Below are 9,854 nucleotides of genomic sequence, written 5' to 3'. Positions count from 1 at the left end.
GACACAGAAAGAGAATTAAATATAAAATTTATTAGGCAAAATGTACAACAGCTGCATAAGCTATTTTACAGCTCAAATATAGAGACTCAATTTTACTTCCACTCTTTGAGAGTGGAATATAATATTCAACTTACTTTTAAATTCTGTAATGAACTGTGAAAACATTCATAAAAAACACACATTGGCTCACATTTATCAAACTTTTCAAAGAGCAAAGCTGATCTAAAATCACATTCAAATCAGTGTGGCAGGACGGCTAAAAGATCTGATGAAAACAAGTTAAACCAGAATAGATTTAATGTTCCTCATGTTTTAATAAAAGATTAAAAATTAATTTCTCACCAAAAGTTGCTTGTATTGTTTTGACACTGCCGATTGTCACCGCTTCACCTCATAAACACATCATCCAAATCAAAGCAGCGTTATCATCAAGTGACAAGATGAGACCAGAACAGGTCCCGACAGCACAGCGCCAATCAACACACATTTGTTTTGGGGTATTGTGGTCCTAATCCGTGTCCAGCAAAGTTCTGTCTCCCTGCTGTGTCTGTACTGACTGACATCAGCTGCAGTACAGTGAGATAAGATGAATAAAGGGGCAGTAAAAACTTTAACATTCACTTTCTGCCTGTTCAATCTTTTCAAAACTCTGCAAGATAAACAGATGCTCTGACTTCTCTCAAATGGATCTCCAACACTTTGCAACAATACAAATTTTGATATTTATAGGGCATAAACTTGTATTGGTGTGAATCAGGACAAACTATATCTCGATATCCAACTGTTAAACGATATCTGATCTGTTTAAAAAATATAAGAAAACGTTTTAAAACATATAAACTAGAAGTTTCCATCAGTGATGTTGTGCCCATAAGAGCTCCAACATTTTACTTTTGTCAGATTTGATTTGTTCTTCATGTGCTTTTAGGAACGATAGAACATGTAAAGTTTATATCTTGTCTGTTATCGTATCTGAGGTTATAGTTTGACCCTGCAATAAATTGACTTCAGATCAGCTCTCCTGCGTAAAAACACTTGAGTAAATGTGGCCTCAAGAAAAGTGAGACAAACGTCAGGATGGATTGGAAGAGTGGGATGACATCATCAGTATGCACCTCGCAGCCCGCTGCTCCGTGAGCCTCCGCCCCCTCCTGAGTTACTATAGTAACCGCCGCCGCCACGACCTAAAGGACAAACACCCAACTTTTATTACACAAATGTTCAGAATGAAAGTGGCTGTGTACACATCTTTATCAGTCATCTGTACAAACTTCAGTGTTTTTTTTTGAATAAATACATCTGCAAAAAGTGACAATTGTCAAACTTAATTTCACATTAATAAAGAAAGTTGATGAAAACTCACTCATTTCAGCTGCCCCACTTGCTGTTGAGTTGAGAAACAGCTCAATATAACGATGCTCTGTGGAGAAAACAGCAATCATCACTCAGCCTGTTAGAGAACCTGGATTTCTTCTATTGAAATCCATCTATTGACTCTTCAGATTGACCTGAAATTCTGTCATGAAAAATAGTGATTTCACAGTGTTTTGAGTATCTTTCCTAAGCAAACAGATTCTTAAAAGGTTTTTTTGTTCCTGCATGAAACTTGCCTCACTGACCAAACACTAATATCTCAGGGACACCTGGGCTGCCAGAAGCATTCTCCTTCTGTAGGTACAACTGGTCTCCTCGTCTGCTGTCAGTCAAAAAGTGATTCTCCATCATAAATATAACTAACTGTAGCATGAAAAATGTGAGAACCAAAGTGAGGCCGGAGAAGAAAAAGAGAGGACATACGCATGTGGTTCTTGTCTTTGGACATGGCTGCCACAGCGTCTTCATGGGAGCGGAACTCCACATCGGCCTCTCCAGTCGACTTGCCGTTTGGTGCCACGTCAATGTGGACCCTCAGTGGGTTCAATGGAGAGAAGAACTTAAAAAAAGAAGAAAAACACAATGTATACACACAGGTACAGATTGTGTTTTTCATGACTAACATTCAGTGTTTATCTAAATGTAGTTGCTGTTTTTTATTGAGCTTTCTAACCAACATCATGCAACATGAACAGAGATCACAGCCACAGAAACATCAAGGATCTGAATTGTTAGTGACGTCTTTAATCTGGTTCTATGATGCCTAATTGCTTGAAATCTTTCAAGAGAAATAATCAAAGTAACCGGTCTGTGTGTGTGTGTGTTTTCTTACTTTAGCGATGTCTCCCTCTGTGGCACGGAAAGGCAAACCCCTCATGTGAACAAAATGGCCACTGTGGAAACCTGAGCCACTTTCACTTTGACCGCCGTAACCGTGGCCTCCCATCCCTGAAATCACACAAACACATCCACAGATCACAAACACAACCTCTGCAAATGTAGGAGAGAGAAGTAATATGATACATTCCAACTTATCATCAAAACATACTGTAAAAATATATACATTATTAAGAAGTGTGAAATCTTCATGAAGCCTTCTACAAGATGTCTTCAAATATCTTCAATTTCAAAAGTTAAACTTAAACATGTTTAGGTGTAAAATACTTTGAAATGAATCACATTTTGGCACATATCTTAGAGTGATAAAATCTAAAATGAAGAGTAATAAAAACGTGAACAATTTAATAATTGGGAGACATGTTGACAGGGGCGCTAAACTGCAAGTACAAATGGAGTTTCTGTGACATGAATCAGTGTTTCTAAATGCCAGACTCTTTAGGGGAAAAAAAAAAATTGGACTTTACCTCTTCCTCCCCTCTCTCCTCTCACCCGCTCATCAAACATGCCGTTGCCAAAACCGTAGTTGTTGAAACCATTGTAGTTGTCAAAGCTGCCATAACCTGGACACAGACACCCACACACAGCGAGAAAACCTCAGACTGTAATTTAACACAGAATGAAGCAGCAACAACTGCTCCACAACACAGTAGACAGATCTGAATAACAGACTGACTGGATAGTAAAACTTTTCTGTTGGTTCAGATAAAGGAACTAATGACATGATCTACACAGGACAACAATTAGATCACTGATTAACCTGAAAAATAACCATAATATATCACCATAAAACACACCCTCATGTGGCTGCACTACATACGTTTGACAATAAATAATAAAGGTCCAATTTCTTTATACATCTGACTGTTAACAGTTTAAGCTTTGCTCTGATGGTTTTGTAAAATTAATCAATGAGTGCTGAGTATTGTCTTCGTATGAGTATTTACTGCAAATATGGTTTAGAGACCTGGTTTTGTAAACGAGTAAACTGAAAACATAACTCCTGAGTGAGACTTATTTAACGAATACTGAAGTCTTTGGTTCAAACTTGACATTATTATCCTGTTTTCATCTCATGTTACTGTTTGCCTATAAACATGCTCACATGACACATTACATAATGAAAAATACTTAGTATTGCCTTGCTGCTGAATACTAAATTGCTTTCTGCTGCGTCAGATTACCACTTTTCCTGTATGCTTACCTCCTCCGTAGCCACCTCCACTCCTCATGGTGTCCATCAGAGCTGCACCACGGCCAGGCCCGGGCCCAAAAAACCCTCCCCTGGGTCCCGCCATCATGGGTCTATCATACGGCCCTGGTCTCTGGCCTCCCATCCCCCGCCGGGGCACCTCGTAGTAGGCTCTGATTTCGTTACGACTGCTCTTAAAAATCTCTATATACCTGCAATATGAAAGGCCCGTGGGGTGAGGGGGGGGCAGAGGAGACAGTTAAGGTGAAGAAATGGCTTAGCTCGGGTAACATACATAGATATGATTTACAGAGAGAGAAGATTAACACACAAGAGACAAATATTCTATATAATGGTCTAAGTTGTTTTAGCCTGGAGCTGAAGTGTCTGAGTGACAGAACAACCTGGTCCAAAGCTCATCATTAACTGGGCTTAGGGCTGTAGTAAAGAATCTTTACCTCACCAAGCTGCCTTGACTGTCCTCTGTTACACTTCTATGCTTAATCCCCACATTAAATTATGTGTATAATAAATATATGAAAGGATACAAAGAAAGTGCCAAAATAATTATCTAATACACCCACATTCTGTTCTAACAGAGTTAAAAAGAGCTCCCAGGTCTTAAATGGCCACCAATAAACTGTCTATGACATAAAATCATCACACCACCTTTAACTTAAAGATTAGATACATGATCTTTCATCCTAATATTCAACATGTCACCATAATTACAATGCATAAACCCATTAAACCCCATCCCATTAGCATTTTAATAAATATTATGACACACCCAATTAATTTACCCATTTTACCATAATTATTCTAGCAGACCAACCCATGCTTATCATTCAACCGTAAGTGTAATAGAAACCATCCCGTTAATCATAATTATACCATAATTAATCTAATATGACCACCCAGTAAGTACTACAATAGAAGCCCAACCCAGTCCAGCCCGTCCCTTTCCCGTCTGTCCCACCTGTGCCCTATTCTTTCCTTGTGTTTCCCCAGAGCCTTTTCTGCTATCTCCTTTGAGGCAAACTGCACGAAGGCTTCCCCTGTGCTCCTCCCCTGGTAGTCCACTGGCAGAGTAATCCCATTTGGCACGATTCTCAACCCTTCAACCCAAGCACACATAAATACATAGGTCGGTAGGTAGACTGATAGATAGTTATAGATAGAACAACACCCACTGCATCACTGGAGCTTTCAGGATTAATTAAGGTCATGACAGCGAATAAATAGCAGCTGCAGTATCTGATAAGACTGGATTAAATAAAGGGGCATCTCAGAGGACTGAAGTCACACTTGTAATGTGCCCAGCAGAGGAATGAAACACACACTGGCCTGGAGTCAGCTTATACCACATAATTAGAGGGATGTAGAGGATTTTTTTTTCTCTGATGCACTATCGAATTTTGGTCACCAGCTTAATTATTATTCATTATTGCTGAGTGACATTACTCCATAATAATTATTTAGTGTTGATCTTCCTACATAAAGGCTGCTAATAAGCAGAATCACAGTACTGACCCCAGATCAGTGTCATGGGACTGTCTCCTCTCAGCCAAACCAGCCCAGCCCATTCTATAGTTAAACCTCCTAATGCATGACATCTAGATCATACAGGACAAACATGCTAGATAATATGCTTACATTACACTAACATGGTAATATTCATACTAACAATTTATAACAAGGACAAGTTAGTCAACACAGTATGACTATACTACAAGAACAAACATATATCAGGCCTTTGGGCCATGACACACACACACACACTTGTATGCAGATATGTAATCCTGCCTACCACAGGAACAGGAAATAGTGATGTGAAATTAACAGTGTGTAATATGAGAAATGTGAAAACATCAAGTGTTGGCAAAACCGTCCATCTACATTGAATGTTACTGTACGTTGATGTTGCAGTGTTCAGCTGAGTGGAAAGCACTTTATAAAGTGCAGTTGGGATTTCCTTTGGATTTTTCATGATACAATCAGCCACATTTGTGTTTAAGAAAGGACCTGTAAATGTTTAGCAGTACTAAATTAAATTTGCCATTAAAATTGGAGGCATATTGTTTAATTATAACCCTGTTGTATTTTTTAATATATTGTATTATCACTAACTGTGAAGCCTAGGAGGGCATTTTATGTGATACAGGTTGATACATAAATACTGAATAAGAGATTCAGAGTCTCATTTGATACGTTGCACGGCAGGTCTAGATGCTCTTTTGCACATTTAAAAGCTAGCTGCAGTTCTGCCAGCTCCCTAACACCCTTACACTGTGGTGTCGACAGTGACAAAAACTGCAAACAGCCTGTGTCTGTAAAAACTATCCCTGAGGTTGACATAAAATAAAATATGCAATATCAGGACAATTTAACTGTAATTAGACAAAGGTTTATACAAAGCTTGTAAGTGTATGTGATCATGTACCTGAAAAGAACTGAACAATCTCTTCCTTGCTGCAGCCAAAGGGCAGGCCTCTAAGTCTCAGCATGCAGCCACTGCAGCTATCATAGTCAGCAGGGCCGCTACGTTTCAGCACCCAGTCCATCTCACTACGGTTTGACTTGAACACTGAGTCAGACACACACACAGATGGACAGACACAAACACATCACATGTCATCTGAAAGTCAACCTCAAAAAATACATAATTTTCAGTAGAGTATTATTCAAAGCTTATCACACACAAAATAAGCTGAAAAAAAGTATATTTGTACAACAGGAGATATAAGATTTATCTCTTCTTGATGTAGGAGAGCCATGAAACAAGCTTTTACATGTGTAGCAAACAACAAGCGACAACAGCTCCACATTAAACTGATGAGATACCAGAGGAATTTGCATTTATGTAAAAACAAAATCAACACAGAAGAAGATCAGAACAACATCTCTCACTTGTCAGTCAGTCTGTTATACCAGTTTTCATTGCTTACCCTCGATGTATCGGTGCCCCATGTATTTACGGTCTTTGGCAAGGGCATTCTTGAAATCCTCAGCTGTTTTCAGCTCAATAAATGCCTCTCCACTGGGGCGGCCTTCTTTGGAGTAGGTGAAACACACTCCGTTTACCTTCCCCACAATGTCACAGTCTGCACAAAAAAATTTATCAGATTTCTTTAAAAGAATGACTACTCAGACATTTTTGCCTGTCAAAAGAAAAACACACCATTGAGGATAAAATTGAAATCTTTCTAATTTGAAGACGTGGATTGTTTGTAAAAGGAATTTTTCCCCATATTTAAAGGCTTGATATACAATATATTGTTGTTTCTGGAAAATGGAACGTAAAAATATACCATGCTGAGATTCACATGAGACCTTGACAGCTTTCTTAACTACTGGGGTCATGTAAACTGTGAAGCATAAAAATCGGTTGACTGGCTGGAAAAGGTCATCTAGTCTAGTTGTTTGTAAAATGTTGTAGTAGGTGGAGAAGACTTGTGCACAGACTTAAATCAAACATCCATCTGACCAGCGAGATTCCACTTGCACTGGTGTTACAAATGAAATACTGTTGGGTGTGACATTAGCTACTTTGACCTCCCCAATTAATAAAATTTTACTGGGTGTGATACTGTGGTGTTTATTTCCTTTGATGCTATTTCCATAACAGTGTTTTTCTAGAGGACTAGGTTTTTAGCCCTGTGCCCAACTCCCACCCTGGAGGACCAGTGGATTGCAATTTGTCAGGCCTCTACCCTTGACCTGACTGACTTGGATGTCCCTACCAGGAGACTAAGCTCCTGCTGGTATAGTTCTTGGGATCATTAAGGCACACAAGCCCGTGACCAAAACAAAGTGGCAATCCTTCAGGCAGACACATCATGCGAAGAAAGCAAGATGACATCAGCAAGTATTGCCCTACACTGGACACCAGAAGGAAGGCATAAGAGAGGAAGACCCAAAGAAACCTGGCATTGAACAGTGGAGAGAGAACTGAAAGCCCTGAAGCAGACCTAGGGTACCATCCAAAAGTTCACCCTAAACAGACAGGAGTGGGGCTCCTTTGTTGCTGTCCTACATGCCAGTAGGCATAAAGGGCAGTAAGTCAGTAAGTAAGGGTGTGATACTGATGCTTTGATTTTACATGTATTTTAGACTCAGTGTAAAGATGAAGACAGTTTTCTGTCAACTTAGAATGCTCAATTGCATTACAAATATCATAATCCTTGCAAGAAAGATTAACAGCTGTGATAACTAATAAAAAATGTTATCAAAAATGGAAAATAGTCATGTTTATAGTTTTATCATTTTAGCCATGGTTTCACAATCTTACAGTTTTTAACTCTGTTCAGCCTCAGGCTGTAAAGATGTGTGTGTGTATATGTTCTCACCAGAGAAGAAACCAGCAACCTCTTCCTGTGTGCAGGACCAGGGAAGTCCTCTGATCCTAACCACGTAACCCTCTTCGTTCAAAGACATCCTCGCTGCCAGAGAAAGCAAAACACCACAGTAACACATTAATAAATAATAAAACACACTATAATGTAGTTATAGGCAGATGTAAGTTAATTAATGTATTTGTCATAAACTATAACTCCTCCTGTGGGCCACCATAAGTGCAGATTGGTGTATAAACAGATAATGAATGACATTATAGTATTAAACAGTTGTGATAATATAACATATGTCTCAATAGGAGAAACAAGTTATTACATTTTTATATAGTGTTAAATAGGATGACTTCTATAAAATACTTTTGTAAAATACAGATACTTGGCCTAAAGCCATTATAGCATCACTGTTACTGTCATTTTAATTCAGCCATGACTTATATGTGCTTTCATTATTTATACTTACTAATATTTAATTTGTTTGACATCTGTTTGCTCTGTTATAATTATAAACAGAGCAGGAGCTGTTGTGGACCTATGAAACATACATATCATTCTCAGATATCTTTAATATCTTCAGACTCTGTAATAATACAATGCACAACATCCTTTCTGCAGGAGGCATACTGCCTAATGGTGTTATAAACAACTCAAACTGTTTTGTAATCAAATCAATAGGACCAAAGGATTGCTTGACATGGATAAATGAGTTAATCAATGAGCTTTTTTTGTTGTTTGATTGCTTTATTTATTTATTTATTTTCTTTTTTGTGTGTGCATGTGTGTAGGTATGTACAGATGTGTATGTATATACAGTATGTGTGTGTATGCATGTATATGTATATATGAATGTGTGCGTATATGTATATGCATCATCATACTAGCCACTTTATTCTCTTTCTTATCCTCTCTATATAAGCAAACCTACGTAAAATGCACTCTTGCGATAAAGTATAAAATAAAATTTTAAAAAACTGTTTAGTATCCTGAAGAAAACTAAACAATTGCCAGAGACTACAACGGTGTACCGGTAATTATGAATAGTATCTAACAACAAAACCTTGTGAGAAAGACTTCTTCATGATTAACGGTGTAATACAAAACTGTGCAGTTGTCATAGTAACTTTAATACGCCAATGTTTGTTACTTCCTCCTTTCAGCTGTCACAAAGTGTTGATGAATAAACCAAGAGGTTTGTAAGCTAACGTAATTATAGCCCAACTTCAAGCCACCAAGACACTACCAAACATTATTTAACTGCAAGTAAAGTTACCTCTTTACTTAAAGTTATCAACAGGCGAATATGTCACAGACAGGATGCTGGACTAGCTAATGAAGCTAACGTAGCCTGACGTGCTAATGTTAGCTTTTATAACATTAGCGGTTAGCAGTTAGCTGCTAAGGCTAACTCCAGGACACTGACAGCGGTCAAACGTACACGGCAGAATAGTTCAACTCCTAACGGCCGTGCGCTGTCACCGGGTGTAAATATGCATACAAAGACAGAAATACATCAGTCGTAAGTGACAAATGTCTGAAAACAGTGAAATTGTCTCACAATCTCCTCTTGTCCCCGGTCTCGAGCCTCAGGTGACTCCTGTCTCCTGCCAGCAAACACGCTCAGGTATGTTGTCGCGAGACTTGCAAAGCATGAACTAAATTACATTTGAGCCGTTTGTCTGTAATAAAACAAAAACAAATACATCTTAAAAAACTGATTTCGTACAAGACTTCATGTAGTGAGTAAATGCATGCAAATAGAGTGTTATTTCATTATTGCTGTGCATTACTGTCCCATAAGATTAACCTTTTAATAGTGCGTTTTGTTGAAACTTTTTTCTGGGGATGTCTTTGAATCAGTTTAAGGAGTATCAGGGCCACACTGAGAGGAAAACACCTCTGAGATTTCGAGAACAAACTCATAATATTACGAGAAAAAAAAGTCGTAATATTACAAGAATAAAGTAGTAATATTATGATAAAAAGTCGTAACTTTATGAGAAGTTATTCTTTAGTGTAGGTTTCACAAAGAAAGAACCACA

The 9,854-nt window shown here is 38.3% G+C and overlaps 1 protein-coding gene across 3 annotated transcripts; it reads right to left on the bottom strand.

Moving 5' to 3' along the window:
* Window positions 1-10: 10 nt before the first annotated feature.
* Window positions 11-9,509, bottom strand: hnrnph3 (heterogeneous nuclear ribonucleoprotein H3 (2H9)). Of its 3 annotated transcripts, none has more exons than XR_010928651.1 (12): window positions 9,371-9,509; window positions 7,813-7,905; window positions 6,412-6,567; window positions 5,907-6,050; window positions 4,443-4,581; window positions 3,476-3,675; window positions 2,739-2,834; window positions 2,207-2,322; window positions 1,798-1,933; window positions 1,611-1,696; window positions 1,364-1,420; window positions 1,163-1,184 (listed from the first exon to the last, which is right to left on the bottom strand). XR_010928651.1 is itself a non-coding variant. In XM_067591830.1 (11 exons), exons 2-11 carry the CDS (start codon window positions 7,898-7,900, stop codon window positions 1,105-1,107), a joined length of 1,212 nt encoding a protein of 403 aa, XP_067447931.1. In that variant the 5' UTR covers window positions 7,901-7,905; window positions 9,371-9,509; the 3' UTR covers window positions 11-1,104. The 3 variants fall into 3 exon arrangements, 1 of the variants encoding a protein (XP_067447931.1); XR_010928652.1 differs by having other exon boundaries at window positions 1,611-1,693; XM_067591830.1 differs by lacking the exon at window positions 1,611-1,696 and having other exon boundaries at window positions 11-1,184.
* Between the last annotated feature and the right edge of the window lie 345 nt (window positions 9,510-9,854).

Source organism: Thunnus thynnus, chromosome 1 (assembly GCF_963924715.1).
Source record: "Thunnus thynnus chromosome 1, fThuThy2.1, whole genome shotgun sequence".
NCBI classification, from domain to species: Eukaryota; Metazoa; Chordata; class Actinopteri; order Scombriformes; family Scombridae; genus Thunnus; species Thunnus thynnus.
The sequence above is the reverse complement of the archived record's forward strand: the minus strand, read 5'-3'. Positions and strand labels throughout refer to the sequence as shown.